Here is a 26,159-nt window from a genome sequence, read left to right on the forward strand (position 1 = left end):
TTATTATACAATGAATTGTATAACCTATAAACAATTACTGCAGTTTCTTCATTACTCGTTTAGGGAATATCGGTAACTCCATCTTCCTCGTATATTGTCCACTTTCTGGTATAGGCTATTGTATATTTTTATATTATAACAAATTAATAAGTAATACAAATAAAGTAAAATACAATAAATTATAATCAAAATAAAATTAATAAGCAATTAATGTACGAATCTCGAAAATAATAATTTTAAATCCTTTTTTTGGGAAAACTAGAATGACAAGATGGTGAAGTTGTAAACGAATCCAAAAAGCAATCCAGTTTTTGCAATTAAAATAGAATAATATTTTCTGTAAAAGTAATAAAATAATATTATGAACTGCATTAACTAGAAATTGAAGAATATAATAAACTACTTACAATAACGACATTTTTCTGCTGTGGGGGATGGTCGAGTCATCTTCATTGAAAACAAATCTCCTGATGCCCAGAAAGTAATGTTCTATGTAGTGGTCCCAATTGAGTTTCGAGATGTCGAAGTCGAAATTCTGTAATATAATTTCAGATTATTTTGCATATTTTACGAGTATTATTATTTGTTTTTGATTTAGCGACGTTGCCACACGTGGAAACATACTTTCGGGTACTTCTGTACATCTGAATCCATGTCAAGATGCCGGATCCAATAAAATTCATAAATTGTTTTGGAAAATAAATCATACTAACGCATGCGGTAATGAAAATTATCATTGCGTTAAACACACTATGAGAATAGTTTAACATTAAACTTAACAGTAAAAGCTTTTGTATTGATATTGTTTTCTTTGTAAAAATACTAAGATAATGTTGACATACAAACACAATTTATCAAACTGTTTTAAGTAAACGGAAATTTTCATAATGGACATCATAATGGTGTGTGAGATAAGCAGAGGGTCAGGGGTTTATCCTCGCTGACCACTTACACTGCACGGGTTGGCAAAACCCGATCTCTTTCGTTTCGGATGGCTAGAAGAGCAAAAAGTGAGTGGTGCATCGGTAAGTCGACAGGCGTCTTGGATTGACAGGAGACAGGTTAACAAATAAAATATTTATTGGCTAACTAGAATAAAATACAAGGCGATTACAACTATTCTACGATACTATGCGAATAAATTAAATGCGGTTATATGCAAGTAGATATAAAGCTCTACAAGTTCTAAACAAACAGGAGGCTATGAGTTAAGCCTATTGCCGTTGCGGGAGAGAGAGTTTACAACGGTCCTAAAATACCTCTTGGTGTGAGATTGGACGATATAATTCGATGTATGGCGGTCGCCGACGATATGGAAGAGTTGCCGTAGGTATTCTCTGACGGGACTTCGTTCCTGGGCATGGAGACAGACACAAGTACAATAATAACTTCCTATGCGAGCACCCTAAGTTCTTGTTCTTGTTCTTGTTTGCGGGTTAATATTGGAAGGTGTGACCGTTGTCGGCTTTTCTTCCGATGCGCCGTCTGGTGGCTAGGCGAAGCGGCCGGTCTTATATATGTACCGCTCAAGGGCTGAGATGTGGTGGCGTGGGTCTATGCCCGCGTGTGGCCAGTAAAGTTGGCTGAGGTGACGAATCTGGTGCAGGTCCAAAGAGAGGGCTTGGCCCAACTCCCGACGGGCCTCGTCATACACCGGACACACCAGCCAAAAGTGGTCGGGGGATTCCTCCTGCCCGCAGTGCTGGCAGTCCGGTGAGCGGCTAAGGTGATGTGAAAAAAGAAAAGATTGAAGAGGCGCCGTATTTGTACGTAGCCTCGCCAAAAGCGATTCCGCACGGCGCGAGGAGGCCAGATGGTAGGGCCAAGGGGAGAACGGCCGGAGGTGATCCCTCCCCTTGTGCCGGAGAGCTGCCGACCAATTGTCGGTGAGGGCGAGCACGATCTTGTCCCTGTTGAGCCGTCGAAGTTCTCTCGGGGTCAGGGAGCGGCGCCAGGAGCCAGTAAGATCGGCGTGACTGGCTGCCCTATCGGCCGCTTCGTTAATCTGAATGCCCGAATGTCCTGGGATCCAGACGAGGTCCAGGGGGGCAGTGAACCTGCTGACCATAGATGCGATATCAGAGATGATGGCCGTCGAAGAAAAAGAGACGTTCGCGATTGCCTGCAGAACTGAGCAGCTGTCTGAAAAGATTACAGTCGAACGATTATATTGGGAGGCGATCATCAACGCTCGCTGAATCCCGATTGCTTCTGCTATAAAAACGCTGCAGGCGTCGTCGAGGCGCCAAGTCTCCCGGATACCATCGTTCGGGATGACGATGCCGATCTGAGTCCTGAGAGTAGTTTTCAATGCATCAGTACCGATGCAGTACCTGTCGTACCATAGTTTAGCGTGAAGCTCGGAGTAACGGCTTTTCAAGCCCTCGGCGTGGTCCGCACCCGCTGCGGACCACTCATTGAGGTGGACCTTGGGCCGGACCTGATCTGCACATGGGGGGTGGAAATTCTGGCGGTAAAGGCTGGCGACCAGGAGACTCTCGTTAGCGAAATGGGTGAAGACCCGGTCGACGTAAGGAGACTGAAAACGGCGCCAATGGTGAAAGGCCAAACTGGGAGCCGCCTGGAAAAGGTGAAACAGAGGGCTTGATGGACCCCGAGATAAGTGGGTTACCGCATGCGCTATCGCTCTATGGCGAAGGCGAAGCTGAAGCGGAATATATCCTGTTTCCGTGTAGAGGGAGATTAGGGGGGTCGATGTGGGGACCTCCAGCGCGGTACGAAGGGCCTCGTGTAATGGGCGCTCCATACGGCTAATGCTGGAGGGCGGAGCCCCCTCCAGCACCCTAAGTTTCCGGTGGCTCGAGCTTTTATAGCGTTAGTGTAAGAAGCGGTCGGTTGTTGACAATGACTTGCGAATTCTTGACAGCTAAGTGTTAACTTTCCCACCTAACTGTTGATAGTTACTGGAGACCTCTGCTCCGTTTCTCCGCAAAGAGATTTTTCTATCGGTAATTGTTTACAAAATTCTTGAACAAAAAAAAAAGTGAAAGTTTCTTTCATTTACAAAAATTTTTCCGCTAAAATCCGCGGTCTCACAGGAGTATAAGCAATTTAAATGTTTTGTCTTATTGTCTTTATTCTGGGAAATTTAACATTTTCCAATTTACAGAAAGGTTCAAAATAGATTTTGTTAAGAAAGAAAATCGGTTCATCTATGGGCACATTGCTGTGGTGTTGTGTAAATGGCATCCACAGAATCCTATTTTTGTACATGCCATAGTATCAAATACTTGTGTCCAAAAGACTATTGTAGTACCGATTTCTATATTTTCCAACAGTTTTTGAAACTATGTGAAAAATTTAAGAAAACAGCCGGAAAAATGAAATAAATGATACTAAGAAGCGATATTAATGTAATATAATAATGTGTTTTGAAATTTATTTACATTGATACCTCCTACTTCAAACGACTCTAGCTACTAACTTTCGAGATATCGAATGCTAAATTCGATATAAATTCGACTCGGACATGGAATGTTCAAACTGCAAACGGCATGTGATTAAGAGGATAAAAATCTTTTAGTGTGGATAAATGAAAAGCAATTTGCTGGTGATCTGGATTTGTGAGAAAGCCGAGCAAGTTGCACGGTTATCTTAGGAAACGGGTAAATTGGTGAGTAATGACGTCACGTCATCACTTACCAATTTTCATTCTATTACGTGGAATTACATATTTTATTTATTGTTTTCATGTTACAATTTATTATTATTATCATTAAATCGTGTTAATGTTACTTTAAATTATGTATATATGCTGTTTAAGTTTATCGTTTATAGTCTGGAAATGGTTTACTTCATATTCCATTGTTTGTAATGGTAAAATAAATTCGGAATTTGAACAATTCATTGTTCAAATAGAGTCCTGGAGCAAGTCTCATCCCAACAGGATTGGTTCCCTTGTAAAATCATCGCGAGACATCTGTAGCATGAGCTACTATTGAACTTTATTAACTGCATCATATTCTAGAATAGATATTTCGACGACATCTTCATTATCTGAAAGACAACTTACCTCTGAAAAACTGCTTTTATTGCTTTAACGACAATCGTGATGGTTTTTCTTGAAGGATAAAACAACATACCTCACACTATATCTACTTTGTAGACACACTTATTATTAAATCAATTCATGAAATGCAAATGTTCGAATTACTGAGTAAAATATTTGCTTATACATTATTTCAAACGACAGAAGATTCAATTTTCACATATAACGAGAAATACAGTATAAAAACTTGAATTTTATAAAAATTCTTTACAAATAATGTCTTACTGATCCAAAGTGCAAATGGAGAAATCGAACGATAAGTCGATGACGAAAGGAAATAAACTAGTTAATTAAGTGTGCATCAGCGTGTAGTCGGAACGAAGCTGCTCGCACCTTTATTTTCTAGATTATGAGGGAAGAAAGGAACAAAAAATCATTCGTTCTCAACAATATATTTGATTTCTATTTGATCATTTAAAGGTACAAATATAAGGTCAGAATTAGCCATTAATTAATTGCTATGCCAACGTCTCATGAAATTCTGTCTATCACCATGAGCCTTGGATTTACAGATTGACTCGTAGAGATCTTTATTGTAACTCTTTAAAAATACTGAGTCAATTTTTTTTCACTCGACTCAATGTAACATAAGTAAGACCGATAGCTGTCTCTTTTTTCCCTATATCTATTTTGATTTTTGGAGGAGTTAATCCCTGTGATTTATGTATAGTCATCGAGTATGCTAAGATAAGGGGAAACTGTCTACGAGATCGCAATATACTACCATCGTTCGAAGAGCGTGTTATGGGGATTATTGGAAACAGATTACCATAGATGAAAGGTCCCCGATAGCTATCGAATTCCACTAAAATAAACAGAGGAAGAGCTGGACGGCGAGCATTAGGAACATATATAATGTAGCGTATAGTTTTCAGTGAACCATTGACAAGACCTCCTCGCACCCATAAGTTGACTCTCGGCATGATTCTGGCATTAACTGAGAGATTCAAATACTTCGAGAGACCGAGAGCTGAATCATCTTTGGACGAAGGCGGGGCAATATCTGGAGTGTTTTCAGATGCTATATAAGCAACAGGGTACCCAGTTGACTGCATCGTTGTTTTGTTTAACTTGCTCGTTTGTTGGATATAGCTCTACTGCGTTTGGAACTGATCGAGTTCATCTCTGGATAAATAAGCTCGATTTCTTGTCGTCAGAATGTTCAGATCTGTATCAGAGAAATCTCCCGAAGCTAGATGTTGTAACACATCTGTGAAGGAACTATCTGCGTTATTTTGTCTATGAAAATTACTAAGTTCAATGAACTTCTCAAAAGAATCAAATGCGAATGTAATGTAATGTCCCAACAAAATCCCTACCTTGTTGGGACATTACATTGTAAAAAACACTCGAGTAGAGAGGAGTATCTTTAACAGGAGGAAGCTGACGAAAATCACCAAACAAATCGATAAAAAATCATCCAAACGGCTCATCTTTCTCGGGGTTTATCTCCCTCAATCTTCTCTCGATCATGTAAAGCATTCTTGCACCAATCATTGACATTTCATCGGTGATGAAGAATTTGAGCGACATCAGCTCAATCTGGAATCTCTGTGTAGCCATTTAGAGATCGAAATTTCGTACTAACGATAGGAAGACGAAGGAGAGAATGGATCGTAAAGCCATTAATATCGATCGCTGCTGCTCCACGTTTTAAACTTTTTAAAACTTATTATTCTATAAAGATTCTTTATATTTGTCGTGTATCTAGTTAGCGATAACATTTACCTTTCAAAATTACCGTTTTAATGTTTGTCATATTTTCCGACCACTAGATGAGGCTTCTACACGTGCGTGCAGGAAGCGACTAACACTTGACTTCATGCATTCCTTGTCAACATTATAACTCTAGAATGAGTTGTCCGATTTTGATGATATTTTCTAGAAAGACTCGCCATCTCTCAAAGACGAACTGTTTAAAATTTCAACTCTCAAAAATGATCCATACTGAAGAAAAACGCGATCTTCGTTTTGACCACTATGTCCACTTCTACAAAAATAGATCATTTTTGAGAATTAAAATTTTAATCAGTTCATCCTTGAGCGAAGATGTGTCGTCCTAGAAAATTTCATCAAGATCGGACAATTCACTCTAGAGTTATAATGTTGACAAGGAATGCATGAAGTCAAGTATTAGTCGTCACTTCGTTCCGACAACTACTCTTTGGAATTTTTAAAATAATGAATGTGGAATATGAAAGTGGAAACAAGAAGATTTTTTATTTTCAAAGGGGTCCAATTCAATTTAACGAATTTCTTTCTTGGAAAAAAACATTGGCATATTTTTATAAAGTAGTTTGGTTTCGTGGCAATCGCGTGTGCTAAGGAGAATTTGTACCCGAAAATGTTTTTCTTTACGAGAAACTGACACCTATTTAGATGTCAGACAGGTGAACACGTCCCGAAAAGCTACAAGCGGACATGTACGAACCCACGAGCAACTATCAGTGTTTGATGGTGTTATTTATTCAAACAATGGTAAGAGCGTGACGCCCGTAGACTCATTGAATTTAGTGTGTCCGTGAACTGAACGGCATTATCAAATTGTCTCGATTTATTTCGAACACTACGTTGCAGCGAAAAATATTTTCTGCTGTATAGACAGATGCGTGCGCCCAAATATTAAACATCCTGTAAATTTAAAACTGTGGTGTTTTAAACATACGGTCATAAGTAATTTATAATTCAAAGTTCTTCGAAGAAAGAGTCACTGAAATCTTTTGCACATATTTCGAATTATTTTGTATTCGTTATTACATATGCAATACTTATATACGAATCTAGAAAATAATTTAAAAAATTCCATTACTGTAATATGTAAGCGTATTGATTATATCGCGACATGTTTGAACTCGTTGCAGGATAATGTTAATTTACGTAACTTAACGTTTCTTTAACTCCAAAATTTTTCTTCATCTCTGACACTTCATTTTGTCGGTAGTCAACTGTACTAATCATAAGATACGGCTTATTTTAATTGAAATTAATCCTACCTGTTTATCTTGTGTCGACAATCTTTCCATCAATTCCTGCACGTTTCTGGCACCAAACTTCCAATCTCTTATACAAAAATATTCCAGCGTGCTTATTTTTTTCTGTACTTTATTGTAGACTTTCATCATCCTAAATTGCAATTTAAATTTCATTTAATATACCATACAATACGGAAGCACGTTTCAAAGAACATACTTTGGTTTCCTGCCAACAGCAACTTGAAATACATCGGCTAGCATTGCAGGAAGTAGATGTTGCATCGCAATGCATAATCGATTCCGATAATAATTCTTCTTGGGTACTTTTGATGGATATAAAAAGGTGTTTTCTACTGGATATTTCCAATAATGCGTATTTAAACATTTGAAAAACTGGCGCCAAGTGAAAGGATTTATGGATCCTGAAGTGCAATTGTAAATTGGAATTTCGTCTTCTCTGCAAAGAGAACAGCAAACTCTTTTGGTTAATATATACTCATTACCATAAATATAAGCGCACTAATAAGGAGTTATCGGAATCGAACGAAACTGTACTGTACATGCGTGAGTGTAAATGTGATATAAACTAGTGATCCAAAATAAAAGCGAAAGGATTATTTGTTGCGGGAAAAACAAATGAAAGGAGGTTCTAGTATCCAGTTGGGCCACCTCAAGCGTGAATACACAACGTGATACGGGCGGGCATCAGGCATACAGATACTATATGGTCTTTGCAGCATCCATGCTTCGAGCGGTTTTCTAGTCTGCTAGGCGGTTTATGAACAGAATTTTGAACTCATTTTGCCCCGGTTACCGATTAAGCTACTCGGCAGAGCCGTTCACTAATGGTCAACTTCCTATACTTTTCATGTTAAGGAAAGTCGACGGACTGACCAATCAACGACGAAATTACAGATTCAGAAGTTAGTGGAGCCGAGATGGCCTTGCGCCAGGATTCGAATTATGGATAACGTTGCTTTTTAGATCACATTTCAATGCGCATTCGGGAAAAATACTCTTCAAATTAATTAATAAAAACAACGTTACTGACATTGATGTAGTATAAATGGCATTTACAGGCATTTTTATGTATGAAATACAGATTAAAAAAATAAAAAAAAGGTTATGTTTCGGGAAACGGATTAAAATCCATTTTATATTGTTTTTTATGGAAAAGTTTGTTTTAGTTTTCGAACAAATTTTAGGAACAAATTAAGTCGTGAACCCGAGGTCTGACAGTATATTAAAACTGTCATAAAATCTTACTTTTGATGAGGAGTCACTGCCTTTCTCCAAGCCGCAGCTAACATCAAATTAATCACTGCATCCGATGGAATGAAATCACAAATTTTGTCTTCATCACATAACATGCTTCTAAGTATTCCTTTCAATGCCTGAAAGTAGTGTTAAACACCGTGATAAGTTTCATACCAGGTAATCTACGTTTTTTTAGTCAGGTACACAATACCATTCGGGTAACTTAGTGTTTCTCAATCAGCAATCCGCAACACCAGAAATACACAAATGTATTCAAAAATAATGCGAATAACGAAACTTCTTCAGTTTTTACAAAAATAAAAACACTACATTTGATGCAATACAAGAAGCTCCTCTTAAAATTTACGTTATTAAATACACTAACTGAAATTTAAATTGAATAAAATATATTAACAAGAGATATTGTTTTACAAAATATACATTAAAAAAACTTCTTGTCTTGTAGAGGAGTCGCCAGAAAAATAATCTGAGAAACACTTGGTTACAAATTGAAGCTAACCAATAAGCATTCAATTAATAAAAGCTAAATAAATGGTAATTTGTTAACTTCTATCTTTACCTCTTAGCTGCAGTGTTTACAACTAAGACGTAAAGATAGAAATTAGTTAAATATACTTACAGTTCCAGCTATGTAATCTGCGCCATTATTGCTATCATTCCATCCCTGAATAAAGAAATTTGTATTTGTACTGATTACACACAAACGTATAAAGTATTTTGAAGTAGAATACAAATACTCACTGAAAAAGGTTCCTTCCAAGTGCAACCCACAATAGACGGTCTTATAATTACTACAGGCAAATCTCTACAGAAATTATTTATATAATTTTCTGCTATGGCCTTTGTTAAAGTATAGGTGTTGGGTCGATTTTCCAAAAGATTTTCTTCTGTTATATTTACCGAAGCATTATTCTTTAGTCTGCAATTAGAAAAACATTAACGCAATTCACGTAAAGGAAATAGAATGAAAAAAGAATTGCATTTAATATGTCATAGTATAATACTTTGCAATGTTCTTAAATTCGTCATAAGTTCTGGCCATTGTATAGATTTTCTCATTCACTTCCTTTCTATTGCAGAAAGAATAAGCAGTAGATGTGTGCACGAATGCCTGAAATTATGATATGTAACCTATATTATATTTAATAGTTATAAAGACACATAAGTGATATAATCAAACTGTATAAACTTATATAAATGCGACTATATGTTTCATATATTGTTAATTACTATCGAAAATTTATACAGAATTTTGCAGTTTTAACGGGTGTTATAATTGTTTGGACAGCGAGTAATGTTTATCAACAATAAATTGTGAGCAAAAATCTTCTAATTTATCGTTGAGAAACATCATTAAGACATAAAAACGAGTTTAGAAAGCAGATCGTAGTTCTAAATAACACCACAAACCTCCGAAAATTTTTAAAATATGATAAAGAGTTTGCTGGTCTAAAGATTTCGTGAAGATAACCATGTTCTGAATTAAAAAATTTAATCTTCTATATACACGAAGATTTTAAAAGGATGACTTAATAATGTATATCTTTACGGAAAATACTTCCAAGCATGATTCATTGGTAGATCACTGAAAAAATTTCATGATCATGAAAGGTTTCTGGCTTTTACAAATATTTTGATGTGATTAGAGTATATAAATAAAAATAAATATATGACTTCATAGAATAGGAAAAATTTAAATGTTCAATTCACTGTTATTTAACTTTAAAATAAGTTTTAATTGAAGACATCGAGAAAATATTTACCGATAAATTTTTCATTTGACGACAAACTTCGGCCACATTTTTCGTCGATTCCACGTTATTGACGAATGAATCGCTACAAAATAAATGAAAATAAATAGGCATGTTACAAAATAATACGCTTAATTAGAGTAAAACTTACCGAAAAGGTTCGTCGAATTTAATTGAAGCGGCCAAGTGAAACACCACCGAAACATTCTTCGTTATCAAATTCATATGAGAAGAAGAAATTCCTAAGTTCACTCGAGTGAGATCCCCTTTGACGCATTCCACTTTATTCGAAATTTTTGGATTTTTCAATAAAATGTTTCCGAAAATCTTTTATGAATATAAAGAATATATAAGAAATTCGATAACAAATTTCATTATATAAAGTAACGTAAGAGAGTAGAAAAATCGGGTAAATTTGACTTTTCGTAATTGTGTTCGATTCTGTGTAAAAATGTACGCAATTCTGAAAACACGGAGACATTTATTAATTAATCCCTTGTATTCCGTTCAGAGTAAAAGCTACCGAAGCGTAAGATAATCATCAGGTGCCGAGTAATTATAAATTGAACTACCTTCTTAAAATCTATAGTAAATTTCAAGTAGTATGCGTGCGTGTGTCTGTGTCGGCATCTATTTTGCATTATATCTCAGGACTAGATAATTTAAATGATATGAAACCTGGATTTAAAAGAATATAAATAAAGTGGAAATATTATAGAGCGGTCGTGTGTCATATCTCGTGTAAAGACGGACTTAATTGAAAAGTTACTCGTTAATGACATTTAGATTTACTTTAATAACATACTACAGCCTAAGAACAGGCTTCATTTTTTGTAAATAATTGATAATAAAATTATCTGTTAATAAAGTGTAATAAAATATGGTGCAAAACATAATTTTAAAAATAGAAAATTTGTCGTAATCGGTTATATTACTCTGTTTAATCTTTATTATTACTATTTATATTTTATATCATACTATAATAGAAAGATATTGGAATTCCTTCCCCAGTCCTCGGTAACTTTCAGTTAGTATGAAGAAAAAGTCTTGCAAATGTCCAGCCTTTGCCATTATTTGGAAAAACAAATAGTCCCGAAATATAATTAAATGTCATTTTACATCATTTAGTTTTTCGAATTATCTCTTAAAATATTTCAGCAAGTTTGGCACAAAAATTAAAATATTTAAATGAGGCAATTCGTTCGCTAGTAATGAGCAATTTAAATCAAAACTTAAGATCCCGCTGAAATATTTTCTAATTTAATGTAAGGGAGAAACTGTAGTTCATAGCAATGTGTCCTGTCTGTATGAAATTACGACTGGTTTGACAAGTTAACCTCGATTATCTGGAAATTTGTCACGTCGTAATGCGGAGTTTCCGTATGTATGAACAATACGGATTCCTTACGTCGTACCACCAATTCATAAAACTTAATTTCTCGCGATTTTTCATTTTAATTAGTAAAAATCACGATTCAGGCTTCTTGTGTTTATGGTATTTCAATATGCAGTGTTATTCAACGGCTGGCACAAATTTACAAGTCCATACATAATTCGTTTTCAATCTCGAAGACAAGCGGATTTTACGTATGCAGAATGATCTACGTTTGACGTACAGAATTTCTTTACAAGTTTTATGTGTAATTATGAAACTGATGGTCAGGCGTAACAAAATGAACTTACCCAGTTTTCTTTCAAACGTGTGCCTCTGTAACACTATTGTTATAATCGCTCTCTTCGGTATTGCCAGAGATTATGTAGCATTAAGCAGATGCAAAAATGGTGCACTAGTTTACGTGGACGTGCCACGAATTATAATCACTCCATTATAATGGCTCGCCTCTGCAGGCATTAATCCGCTCGCTTAGTTTAGCTAGAGGTATAAAACACTACATTTGGAATACATTAATTTTGTGTTGGGTAATTCGCTTCTAGTTACAGTTTCCGTATTCGTTCGCTCGTTCGCTCGCTAGACACCGCAAGTATAAATAAGCCGTAACTTGTAACTACAGTTTGCATAAGATGTTTTGCACGAGAAATATCCACCATTATTCTGAGCATTTCTGTAGAAATCTCATTTCATCACTATCACATATGATGAGTATGAACTGTGCATTTGAATTTTTTATCAGCCGGTAATTCTTGCAAAAAATTTAAGTAAATATCGAATAACTCAAGCTATTAAATTTTACTTTCATTTTAAAAAATATGTTATTTTAACTTACTTTAGAATGAAACAACTCCGTTTTCCTTTCTTCCGCTGGCACTCCTTTCTTGGATCTGATTAAAATGTAAATCTTTTTGGTATTGCAAGACCTTAGCAATTTCTCTAAAAGCACCTTCAAAAGTTAGAAAAATAAATTGTAAATAAGTTATTTTTAATGTATGTGTGCAAAAAAGATATGACTTAAAAATACTTGCCTTTCCCAAAGTTCCCGTCGCACCTGTTACAAATACCTCGCGACATTCGTAAAATTTCGATATGGACATTCTTTTCTCGTAAATCTATCGAACGTTCTGTTGAATAAATAAATAATGAAAATATATTTCAGGTGAAGATGCAATTGCTTTTTTTCGACTTTTTGAGCAATATTTGACTTGAATAATGTTAAATAAACGAAAACAAGTTGCATATTATTCTTTCATGTTTCTGCATATTTTTAAATCAAAGAAACACTAAGACGTGTTAGCACCAAGTAAGAATTGTGTGTGGAGTCACCTGTCACGAGATGTTTTATTAAAAATGAACTTTGCCTATAATGAAAAGGAAAATGGCCTAATTTTAAGCTTAAACGTTAGTGTTTTTTATATATTCTAAATACCATTAACTAGTAAATTTTTCATTAAATCTAAACCCCAGTCGAGGTATGCCCCATGACTTCTTTATATGTCTACCACTCGACCGATAATTACCAAAATTTTAACATAACGAATGCCTCTTATATACAAGTCGTCATTCCAAATTTAGTTCCTTAATCTTCACCACGTCATCCTATTATATTAAAGACGCTAATAGATGAATTAGATGCTAAAACACACACACGAAATATTTTTTTCGATTTTTTTACTACTTGGTTTTGGGACTCAAAGGGTCGAGATTTACTAAAATCCTTTCGGATTTTAGTAAATTTCGACCCTTGAACAAATTACAATACTTTCCCGTGTGATAACTCATATAAAAGAGCCATGAAATTTACATTTGCAATATATTTAAATATTCGTGAAATGTGCATCCAAATTTTATGCCCTATTTCATAATGTTATGTCATTATATACAATATTGTAGATGTGATTATACGCGATATAGCAATACACACATTACCTTATTTACGTGATTAAATAATACAATTGATATTCAATAATAAGTTTCTACTATTATGAAATTATATAATATCAGTGAAATCAATAAAATGCGAATCTTAGAATAGTTAGTTTTAAGTTTTTAAACTTTTTTCCATTTGGCCAGTGAATGGGCCTTTTATACCTAGTTATTCATGGGTCAGGCCAGGCCACAACGTTCAGTCACCGGTACCGCGAGATGAGATACGAGATAAATCACCTATAAAAAGACCCGTAGACGTTTCTTTACCAGCACTCGAACTCGGATCCTGCAGAAAACAATGAAATCGCCTCTTCTGTCAACGTAATCTCGACATCCTTATAGAATACTTCTGTTTAACGAGAATATTCTTATGGCTAGATTAAGTTTCAGTATTTTTAAGAAAAAACACAGTCACACGCTACACTAGCTAATTTCCCAAAAAATTTCTTGGAGGGAGGCAGCTCCCGTAACAGATAGCCCATGTATTGCGTTACCAAAGCACATCCATTCGAATATGTACGAATTCGAAATCCGGATGCATTTGCAGCTTTAATATTTTTCTGGACAGCGTTTAATACAACTACTTTAACTGTGATCATCGCATGTAAACGAAAATACTTATTGATCTTTATAACTTCTTTGGAGTTTTAGAGGTTCCTGGAGATCCGGCGGTAACTGAAATCGGAATGTTTACAATAGTTTTCTTTAAACTTAATTCTGTTTTCACCATTGCTAAAAAGTTTCTCTCCTTTACAAGCTTATACAAAAGGTTGCAGTGCTGAAGCATCATGTGTGTGAAATGCTCGTCGTCACGCCACTGTTCAGTATTTAATTATTTATAAGGATGTTTAGGAATCACTATGCGTTAATAACAGAAAAAATATTTTAAATTAGTGGCGTTGATTAGTAATTTGCAAGACTGGTATTTACGAAAAATATTTTGTAATAATATAGAAAGTTTAATTAAAACTACTTTAAAAATGAAAAATATTTTTAAAAGCAAAATTTACCTTTATGGCTACGAATAGAGATATGCCTCCATTATTATTAGGATTTACTTTTATCTTAATTGAACAACTATAAACAGCAAGCTAATTATAAAAGTATTTACAAAATATATAATAAGAAACTAAAGGACAGTAAGGCAATAATAATTATTTACTAAACACTTTCCTGATTAACACTTTCTGACAGCGAAAAAAGTTCGAGAAAATTTCCAGAAAATTAACAGTAAACTTACGATGTATTTTCTTAGTTATTAGTTTTTTTACAGCTTATTTAGAACAATTATAAAAACGCAAAACCTGTTATTCGAACAAAATCGAATAGTTTCTTGTTATTTGAAGTGATTTGTGTTAAGAACACGAAAGAATCAATTTAAAAGATAATAGCGAGGTTGAGGCCGAGGTTTTAAACGCCAAACGTGTACGTCGACGTTCGGCGCCGCTTTCCTGTAAGCCTAGATGTTTGACAATAGTGTTTGGAATGTCGAGCATGATTCCACTGACCATTGTCAAACTTCTAGGCTTACAGCAAAGCGGCGCCGAACGTCCGACGTTCACGTTTTGGCGTTTAAAACCTCGGCCTCAACCTCGCTAGTACTTGCGACGTTTCAATATCACTTTAATATTTATCCTAAAGGATGTATTTATACTTATTTGCTTAGGTAACAATTTTAGACAACGAAAATAATTGGACACCAAAAATATCTTACCCAAAAAATCCGCCGACAAAGCTAATTTAATCCTTGTCTCCGGGAATACGTCAGTGTAGAAAATAGAAAATATTCTCTTCTGCTAAAATGTACTTTATCACTCGATACGACCGTCTTTCTCAAATAATTTTGCTAGAAGCAATAAATTACTAATTTATTTTAAGATGTTATATATGCAAATTCACAATTTTTTAAATAGAATGTTTTTTAAAATTATTTTTTGTTACTATTAGTTTTAATTTTCGACTTACGACCAATTTGATTTAAACTGGAATCTCAAAAAAATCGATCATATATTGGAAACTGCTAAGTGCAAGTATACAGATTTTGTATTTATATAAATGAGGTTTCAAAATTAAGTGTGATGTTACAGTTAAATAATAAAATATGTAGTAACAATAGGTCCGGTAATTTAATACAATAATGTAAACAGACACCGGTATTAGTAAAATTATTTAAATATCTACAATGAGGTTAATCAAATAGTTTAAAAAAAACTCAAATCTGTTGTATAATTATCTGTGTAATCGTCAACTTTGCAGCTTCCATCAATTCAATAATGGATGGAAGAATGTACTCCACTTTTTCCTGCGTGCAACTTTTGTTTTCTTGGTTTGTCCTCCCCGTAATTTGATCCAGTGAATTCATTTCAATTATGTGTCTCGTATCTTTGCATGCAGTTATATCAATCAAGCAAGAAACATTTCTATAAAATCTAATTTACTGCATTAATTTTAGCTAAACTTGTTTTTTTTTATATTAACCAAAAAGTATTTCAATAATGATAAAAAAATGGATAAAAGGTTCAGTTTTTTCACTAAAATATGACTTCGTTTAGAAATTTCGATCTCAGTTTTGTGAAATATTTATAATTTAATGTAGAACAAGTTAACATCTTCCAATAAAACTAACATTCGTCAAATATGTATTCTGGAATTATACTTGAAATTCTCTCTCAAATAATTTCTGATAGTTTCAATACGGTAAGTAAGGATAGAGATGAGAATTTTAATATTACAATATCAAATGCACAGAATTTTGTCCTAGCATGTTTTAATTATATTTTTAATTGTAATTTTAATAATGTTTTCAATAATTTTTCTGAAAGTAAAGGTCGACTGGTAATTTATTCAAAATTTAAATTATTTTAATTATGATATTTGACGATAATTCGGAGGATCAGGACGGTTACCCTTCTTGTATATCATTTTTAAGCAAACATTCTTTCAAATAGTAGGAAAGGAATAATTAGTTTTAAAATTATTAAATAAAATTAACATTGTTTATAACATTAATCGGGAAAAATTTAATCATCTTAGCCTTAATAGTATCTAAGCCAAAAGCTTTATTATTTTTTAAAGAACGACTACAAATCGTAATTCATCAAAAGAAAAATTTTCATCAAGTAATGGATCCATATTGTAATCGTCGCAAACGGATAGTACAGCCAAAGGTTGTCCAGAGAAATAGATTTTGAAATAATCCGACCAACCACAAATAGGAATGTTATCATAGGCAAGTTTGTTCGTCCCCTATAGTTAAATATCATATCTCCAGACTCTGTAACGTTATAAGAATTTAAATTAGAACCTGTATATAATGTATCTATTTCACAAGCAATTCTGTCATTAGAATCACCGAGAATCAAGTTGTCATCGTCTTCTTTAAAATCGAGAATCGACCTATCAAGATACTTAATCAATGAATCACGTTCATTGATAGAAATATAAACATAGACAATCGGAAGTCTAGAACGATCATTAAACGAAAGTTCATCGAATGTAAGTTTAGCGATAATAAAATTATCGGGAAGATGACAAATTTCCAAGTTTCCGAGAAACTACTAAGAACAAACCACTAGATGGTGTTCTAGGTTCATGAGGTTTCTGAGCTAGAGATTCAGTAAAATAAAACTGTGGATCTAACGTTGAGAGAAAAGTTTTCATCGAAGATGTCATCCGTCATTCAGTTATACCAAGAATATGACATGAAAAGAGTAAATCAACAAAACTCGTATCAGCAAAATTAGTACAGTATATAGTAAACCTTGATATATTCCAAGATAAAACCATTAACGTAAAAAGATCTGAGCAAGGAATAACAGGTAAAGTTTTTAATTTTCGTCCCTTTGACGATCCACCAACCTCTCTGTAAATAAAGAAGCTTCAATCTTCATCAGCTTGCTATTCAGTCAGTCAAACGTAAAGTTATCTCCATCAATTGTTAAACAATCAGCTCTGATAAACAGATTTACCTGTCGCCTAGCCTCTCGATAAAAAAAACAAGATTTCTTTTTCTAATTCTCGATCTCCAATGTAAAGCGTCAAAAAACTTTACCCTAGAACACTTTTATCTCATTCGGAATGTTATGTACTTGTCGGTAAATCAGTTTGTTTATCGGAGAAACATCGAGTTCAGCCACCACCAAATTATATTTTGAAACTATTTTCAGATCTTTCACCAAAATAGTCTCCATTGGGTCTTTTAACAGATGACGGAATGTCGGAAACCGGTGACAGAACTCCAATCCAGAGATAAGAATATTATTTCTCTGACGTTCATTAGAAGAGATATAAAAAGTAGGAAGTCTGAGTAGTAGAAGACACATTTAAATAAGATAGTTCTTCCACCTTCTTCTCTACATTAATGAGACGATGTTCAAACTTTTTATGTAAATTTGACTACCCTTCGAATTTAGTAGCTAAATCTTCTAAGAGTTTAGTCAAAATGGTGTCAAATTTCTCCTCCAAAAAAGAAAGTAAATTGGGAGGTGCCTTAGTATACGAAACCGATAGAGAAAAAAAGATTCGAGTCGTTCGGAGTTTAGAGCTGGTTCGCTGGGAAATCTTTGTCGTTTCTGGAAAGACGATATGGACGATTTTGAGGAAGGGAAGAAAGGAAGAATGCGACACATCGGACCAGGATTAGATTCGATGCCAATAATTAGTAATAAAGCACGCAGTAATAAATATATGTCAAAAATTTTAGTAAAACTGAAGGTAAACACAAAACTTGATACAAATCATATCCAAAGCGTTAGAGTTAATTATGACAAGCTCACTGAGAAAACTCACCAACAATGACCAACGTAGCAAGCACCCTCAATCGAAATTTGCGACTTAAGACATTCCGGTAGCATTATCTGAGGTGCAAAGGGCGACAATCATTACAAATTCCTCTTTGAATTCTCAAAAATACAGATAAAATTACTTTAGAATAAATGAATGCTTCGACATTTGTATAATTTTATTTACAGTATTAGAAAAAAAGCAATATTTTAACTTAAAAAACTGAAAGTAATCCTGTTTCTAATAAATATTATTTTAACAAAATGATCTTTTCTGAAATATTTCAAACCGATTAATGTTTTATGTAACACGTGACGAAAAGATATGACTGGATCGTAATACGTCACACGTTCTAAACAATATATTCTAACAATACGTAACAAATTGTTAGCATGTATTGTTGGCTATTTCTATTGTTGGTGATTATTGTTAAGCGTAAATTTGTCGAAGGTTCCGCGTGTCTTGAGATGTCGCGAAAAAATTGCGATTAAATAAACTTCAGAGACACACATACAGTATTTCGAAAAGAAACTTGGCTTAACTCAAGTATCAATTTGAGTACTCCTGGGGTACTTTGGTCACCATTGGGCATAGTGTATACAACATGAAATGTTTATATTTAAGATTTACAAGAAAATTCCACAAAAACTGTTTTTAGAATTTTCTTGTAAAATTTTGATGTAATTATCGTTTTGGCTATTTACTGCCGGTTTTATTCATGGTAATTAAATATTATAGTTATATGTATGATGCAAGCACCATGTATTGTGCATATTGCAGTTCAGATGTGTTTGAAAGACTTTATTTTAAATTACAGATTTTCCTTGTTGTTGGAATTTTCAATTTTTCTATCTTTTATATTGTAATATATATATATATATATAATTTCATAATATAACTATTCGTTTTAATATTTTCTAAACTATTTGAATTGTAATTAATTGGTTTTTCTCATTGCAAGGTTTCTTGTATGTTAGAAAATTAAATCTATTTAATTTATTAATTATAATTATGTCTGACATTGAAGTGAATCAGAAAAAATTGATGATGATTTATAATTATGTCTAAATAATTTATTTTTTATTTTCATTTATTTTAATATCAAACTGTATGTCTTCATTAGTGTCATTTATAACATTAAGAAAATTTTAATTTTTATCAGTTTATTATCAAAAATTATCGTCTGCATCTATATATATAATCGAGACGAATTGATAATAATAATAATAATAATAGTAATCAGCGAAGGGCCCAAACGGTTAGGAGTTGGAAGTTGAAATTTGGTACACCGTTAGGGTACGTCACGAGAACTCACACTAAGAAGGGATTTTTCAAAATTCCTCCCCACGGGGAAGGGACAGGATTGTGTCTTAACACTTTCATCAACAATAGAAGTGTCAAGTAACAATGGAAGTGTCAACAATGGAATGTCAAGTAACAATAGAAGTGTTAAGAGAAAGCGACGTGCAAAACGTTTTTTTCGTTTTTGCGGGAAATCGAACATATTTTTGACCCATCTAAAAATTCTATACTTAGTCTAGAAATAGGCAGGACCCGATTCATGCATTCTGTGAAAACGGGTAACATTGACTGTAACGTAATAATTTTAATTTTCGCTAAAACGGTTAGGATTTGAAAGTTGAAATTTGGTACACAGTTAGAGTACCAAGTTTAAGTACTAAAGTGTTAAGTGACAATGGAGTGTCAACAATGGAAGTGTGAAGTAACGACGGAGAACAAGAGAAAGCGACGTGCAAGATTTACGTGCAATGGAAAAAAAGAAAAAAGAAAAAGGGTAATATGTTACAACATATTCGATTTTCAAATTCGACCTTTGTTTATAAATACTTAGTTCGTTGATGAAATTACTGTTTTTCTTGTGTGACTATAACGTAATCTTCGCTATCGTTACTTTTGACCGAGCAACGCCGGGCCTACCTGCTAGTATCTTATAACTAAGCGAATATCTTTAATTAATGATGTTAATTAAAAGTATTCGCTTAAACAAATCTGTCATAACTATTTTTGCTAATTTTGGCCCCATATTTGACCACATACTTATACCATTTTTTTGGCTTATAAGAATCCTGGTCAACGAGAAATTAACTATTACCATACGCATACTTGATTAATTTAATAGAATATTTATCTACTTGTAATTTCACTACACCTTTTTCTATCATATTCCATTCTATACTTGGGTACATATGTTGAACATCCAAACTGAGTAATTTGTCTTGACTTTCGTTTCGTAATTTTTGTATTCTATTAATTACTTTATTAGCATTTTTAATACTGAATTGTGAATATTCTAATATCATTAATTTTTGTTTTCTGTGCTCTTCTAAATTATGTAAAATTGAGTAACGAAGATCAACAATTTGTCCATATTTTTCTTCAATTTTGTGTGTTTAACAATCAAATTAATGATTTCTTTATCTCAGATACTTACAATATGATGATTAATACGATTTAATTCATTAATTTAATCGTTGATTCGTTTTTAAAATCGCTTTACTTATTATTAGCAAAAAATATGAAATTTCAGAATGTCATTAAAGAATGATCACTGTAATCAAAGTGACACTGTCACTTCATTTTTTGAATATTAATTAAATTAAACTTGAATTGGTATGCTCACATTTGTAATTCGAGTATATTTTAACTTTCCTTTTGTCCTTGCTCTGATGAAACTTGGGCAGGGGCGGAGAGCTAGGTTTTCGGGGTTTATGGCTTATTGAAGACCAATAGGACCCCGTTATTTACTAGATTACGAATCTTTAAATTGGGGTTTAAAATTGCAACTAGGTAACCTCACTAATTACCTTACATCGATTTCAATAAAACAGATAATACCATAAATTATCGTCATTATTATATTATTAATATTAACTATTTATTACTATACGTTAAGTGCTAACTGTTAATGAAAACGTTTTCAAAATTTATGATAATAATTCAATTTTTCTGGGCCGTTGACACTCGGGTCCATGAAAAGTCCTGATGACGAGAATGCTCTTTTCGATCCAATTGGTTAGGGTGGAATTGTGTTTAGTGTATTTAAGAGAAGACGGATGTTATGTGTTTTTGACTCGTAGCCTGGAAGATTTCTAGTTCGTTTTCGAGATGCGTTACAGTATTTCTTTACCGTCTGGTATGCTTGATTTGTCTACTTCGGCTGCTTTAATAGCGGCATCCAGCTTATAGCCCGATAATTCGGCAGTTCGTTTGGCTTGAATAATCGGGTTTATGAAGAAAAACTTTGTACTTGCATACTTCGTACTCGTTTGTATCCTTGCCCAATTTGCACAACCTGGCATAATGCAGTTATTGAAGCTACCGAGCATAGTTAAAAAATAAGACAGCGTAAACAGAATTATTCCAGATATTACAGGCTTTGGCAAATAAAGAAATCTAATAAGCAGGCTTAAAATTAGTAAATACGAATGTATTCTGGCAGTTTATGGGTTATTTATACTTTCTATCTGCAAAATTTCCTCTACTTTAACACAAAATAAGAAAAAAGTGAATTGTTAAGAAATTTGCGAGATTTCCTGGGATGAGAAGAATTTGACGGGATATTTCCCGGGTTAAAAAACAGCCAGAATCCCGTTGGAGAAACCCTAGTGGCAAATATAAAACAAGTTTAATCGCTTAATTTTAGAATTATTACATTTGCACTATATTAGATATGCTCGCATATAATATACATTTTGGAAATTGTATTAATGCAATAAAAATGAAAATAATTAAATAGACGTAATTTGAACGTTATACAAGTTTTATTTCTGGTGAAATTCTAACATTTAATAAAATGCCGAAATATCAACGGAGCGTTTTATAAATTTTAACGCATTTTCTATGAAGTTATCCTGTGAATCCACTTCCGAAGCGCACTTCGGGTCGCACTTCAACGTCATCTCCGTCCACTTTATTATTTCCGTTTCCGACTTTGTCTTTGTCGCCTCTTCCCTTTCCGAATCTTCCTGCACTTCCTCTTCCGATTTCTCCAAATTCCCTTCTTACGGTGTCGTGTCTACCTCCAATGCGTCTACCGGGACCCCTTCTTCCGGTTGCAATTTCTTCCGAATCTCTTCTTCTCTGTGGAATGTCTCTTCTTCTCCCTCGTTTCTCCTTGTCCCTTCTGTCGGCCAGAACAGAGACGACAATTATTAGTAGGATTAAAATCTGCAAAATTCAAAAATAAATCATTTTTTTCTCTTTCTTAAATACTTAGAGTTTCTGTAAACTACTTTTAATTTACTGATATTTCAATTTTTGTCGTAAAAACCATTACTTGTTCAATAACAATTAAGTATTATTATCGTCAAACTTAAACTTGATATATGTGTCTCTCAAATCTCCTCTCAAATTACTTATGACTTTAATTTAAGAATAGTTTACGAAATAAAATAGGAATGTTTGGCCACCAAATTTGGATTATCATTTTAACCAATTCCAGTTTTTTTTGTAAAAAAACTAAGCAATTGATTATAATTTAGTGATTTGCTTAAAAATATCCAGTAACGAGTTGCATAGATTTCGGGCAATACGTTAGAATTACAGTTAAGTCTTGTAACAGATGCAAGGTCTATGAACACAAGGATATAAAGATGCAAGGTCTGTGAACAACAATGATACCAATATTTCTTATGAAGCCGCCATATTGGGTCCTTAGTTTCAACGTCACGCTGTGTATAGTACGTGCAGTAAACTGCACGTTTCTTCTAGTTCGAGCCACGGAATTTCTTTAATAATTTCAAATAGAGTTTTTTTTTTCATTTAGAGGTTACTCTGACGCATAATGAAAGACTTTAACTACGTAGGTTTCGAAATAAAACGCTATGTCAATTGTTAACTTGATATAGTACGAGGATAAATTTATTTACTTGTCAAATGCAAAATTAGAGAAAGCATTTGGAGATACTTCTTAACTACTTCTAAACACTGGTTTATTAAAGAAATATTTATTACTGTTTCTAACAAAGGTAAAAAACAACTGATTTTGCTAAGATTTATTAAAAGGTTTAGTAATTTAAATGACCTGTTTATATGATGGATATCTTTTCGTAGAGTTTCTTGGCGACTAGCAGTTAATTTTATATCATCATTGTAAGCATTTATAAAAGAGGTAGTGGTGCTAGAGGGGAGGTTTTTAATACAATTTATAAAGAAACGATTGCTGAGTATAGATCTCTGTGAAATGCCTATTAGAGAGAAAAAATTGACTGAAATACAAAATTAAAATATTTGATTTTTAAGTGCAAAGTAATCTAAATTCATGTCATCTAAATTAAATTCGGTTGATAGTTTTTCCAGTGGAGTATTAGGAAATGCAGAGTCAAAAGCTTTAGAGATTTGAATATAAACAATTTTCAGTATTACGTGTTATATTTCTAACAATTTATGAGTGTTTAAAAAGTTGTCTAAACTGGAAAAGGGAGGCGAGATATATCAATAGTTTGATCATTCACGGATCTATACAGGCAGGTTTCAGACATTTTTAGCTTGGCTGAAATCATTAATATTGGACAAAGAGAATTAGAATCTTTTTTAGGTAACATAGAAACAATGGATATTGACATCGTGTAGGTATAAATCCGAATTCCAAAATTAAAGGAAATAAATGAAGAAATACCGAATCGGAAATAGGGGCTGCTTTTTATAAAAAATAGTAGGAATATTATCAGGACTATAGACGAAAGTGTTTACGGATTTTATGACATTTAATTATTTTAATAGAGAATTAAATAAATATATTTATAAAATTTATTAAACAGTAGACAATACCAATAAATAGAAATACCAACTTTATTTATTGTTTATTTTATAATAAAATGATTATTAAGCAACGTAATTGTTGATTAGAATATACAATTTGTTCTTTGTTACATTAAGAAATATTAATTTAAATGACTGAAAGTTTTAATTTCAATTATAGTATTTTCTTTTAAATTTTAAAGTATGTTTTCAGTCGACAAACAACATTATAACATTCAATCTGTTTAATAAATCTGTTATTCTTCTTAATAAGTTATATAATGTTATTGTACACACTACAACCTGTCAGAAAAGTTAAACTTTACCACAAACGGTCTATAGACTAGTACTGACTGACAACCCTGTTTTGATGTTGTAATTTAAACAGGGTTAATTAAAACACTTTAACGATGCATACTGTAAACATTTAAAACGAGTGTTAAATAGAATGCTTCTAAAATGTGAGCGGAGCATGTCTTTTCTTCGTGTACTAATATAAGATAATAAAGTCGAGTACATTATCAAACAATAAAATGTCACCTCCGGACGAAATCTTTAAGGCAGCATTTCTTCAATAATATACGATGAAAACTTATCGTAATTTACTTCTAATAGATCTGGTTCATCTGTATATATTCATTAATACACCATTAATTATATTAAAGAGAAAGAAAACTTTTAAAATCAACTTGTCTTATTTCAGGTAAAATTGGAACAATTGCGTATAGATATGATTTTGTCCGAATAATGTAGACGGGAATTTAATTAGATATTTAACAAACTAAAACGAATTTTTACAACTATACGAAAACTAACATTATATCTTATAAATAATTCATAAAAGTGTATTACGTGGCCAACACAGTCTTTTAAATATATTTAGAAACTTATAACAGGCCTACTTACGGGGAGCTTCATAACGTATCTGTCAAGAGTGTCCAGGAAGAAATGACGGAGATTTGGTTAGCTCCATTCAAAAACAGAACACCGAAAGATTACAAAATCGTTTTCTCTATAAAAAATGGACTTTCCTCGTTCTACGAAAAGAGCCAAGGATAACAAGTAATTCACTAAACTTAAATAGCGGGTATACGTGACGTCGCCAAGACTTAACATTTTTCAACTTTTTTTACCTTTTCTTTACTTTTATTTTTGAATTAATTAAATATTTTTTTTTCTGTCTTTTAATACGCTTCTAGCAAATTTTCTATCCCTTTTCAAAAATCTCATTTTATATTTAGTTACTTCAAATTTTAACCGTAATTTAATATAATTTATACGTTTATTTAAACCATTAACAGTTGGAGAATCGTTTGGAATATGCTTTTCCGTTCGGATTCGTTATAAATATCATTTATTTCAAAACTAGAAAAATAATAATAAAATATACAACCATGGGTTTGTGGGATTTCTAATATAAAATTTCAAACTCTGGTTAAATATTTTGTTTCAGTCACGAATGCAGCGAGACTTACAACGATTCTGTCGTGTCTGATAAACTGGAAATGCTCATCACGTGACTTTTGTTTTGTCTGGAGGAAAACAGCTTCAAGGTTAAGATGAAAGTTACTGGTAAAAATTTAATCCGAATTATGTTCTTAATTTATCCCTCTGTGTACGTTATACATAAATTTATCCTATTAACAAGTTCAATTTAAACAAATATATCCTATTATTTGTATATTCTTGTTGCTTATTTACACCTAATACATCATAAAAAATCTCCCTTCTTTCCGGTCTTATCAAATAATCGTGCAAAATATCTCTTGTATTTAATGGATTGGAAACATATCTTTAGGGGTTCAATAGTCACAGTTTGACTGAAAGAAAATAGTGGCTGGCATAAAAGTCGTTAAAAATAGCAAAATTCTTGTATTAAAGGAAGATTGAGGTGTACCCCGGCCCGTTACAAAATGGGATTTTTTTTACTTTTGCGTCCAACTACGAAAAAGTGACCACAAACGTAAAATAGAAAATATTTCTTGCAATCGCTGGATATATATATAAAATCTTTTATTTAATATAATACTAGTAAATAATATACAAAAATATTAGAAATTTAGCATAAATGTTAAATAGGGGAGACCGGGGGTAGTTGTCATAAGGGGCATGTTGTCACAGTGCAAATATCGCCAATATAATCAAAATTGAACGGTCACGTCATCTAGGAGTAGATTCGTTACCGCTCGCCTACGTCATCAAAAAATTCGAATAATATCCGTTGC

General features: G+C 33.1%; 2 protein-coding genes across 2 annotated transcripts; both read right to left on the reverse strand.

Annotated features, from left to right (window-relative positions):
* Positions 1–74: 74 nt before the first annotated feature.
* On the reverse strand, positions 75–12,560 carry LOC136980056 (putative fatty acyl-CoA reductase CG5065). Its single transcript, XM_067276103.1, has 12 exons — positions 12,492–12,560; positions 12,296–12,409; positions 10,222–10,397; positions 10,083–10,155; positions 9,324–9,430; positions 9,061–9,238; positions 8,939–8,983; positions 8,308–8,435; positions 7,259–7,498; positions 7,063–7,192; positions 408–535; positions 75–337 (listed from the first exon to the last, which is right to left on the reverse strand). Exons 1-12 carry the CDS (start codon positions 12,558–12,560, stop codon positions 259–261), a joined length of 1,467 nt encoding a protein of 488 aa, XP_067132204.1. The 3' UTR covers positions 75–258.
* A 9,377-nt stretch (positions 12,561–21,937) lies between these two features.
* On the reverse strand, positions 21,938–24,934 carry LOC136980061 (uncharacterized). Its single transcript, XM_067276107.1, has 2 exons — positions 24,841–24,934; positions 21,938–22,362 (listed from the first exon to the last, which is right to left on the reverse strand). Exons 1-2 carry the CDS (start codon positions 24,850–24,852, stop codon positions 22,042–22,044), a joined length of 333 nt encoding a protein of 110 aa, XP_067132208.1. The 5' UTR covers positions 24,853–24,934; the 3' UTR covers positions 21,938–22,041.
* Between the last annotated feature and the right edge of the window lie 1,225 nt (positions 24,935–26,159).

Source organism: Centruroides vittatus, unplaced genomic scaffold (assembly GCF_030686945.1).
Source record: "Centruroides vittatus isolate TY-2023 unplaced genomic scaffold, ASM3068694v2 contig_663, whole genome shotgun sequence".
In the NCBI taxonomy this organism is placed as follows: Eukaryota; Metazoa; Arthropoda; class Arachnida; order Scorpiones; family Buthidae; genus Centruroides; species Centruroides vittatus.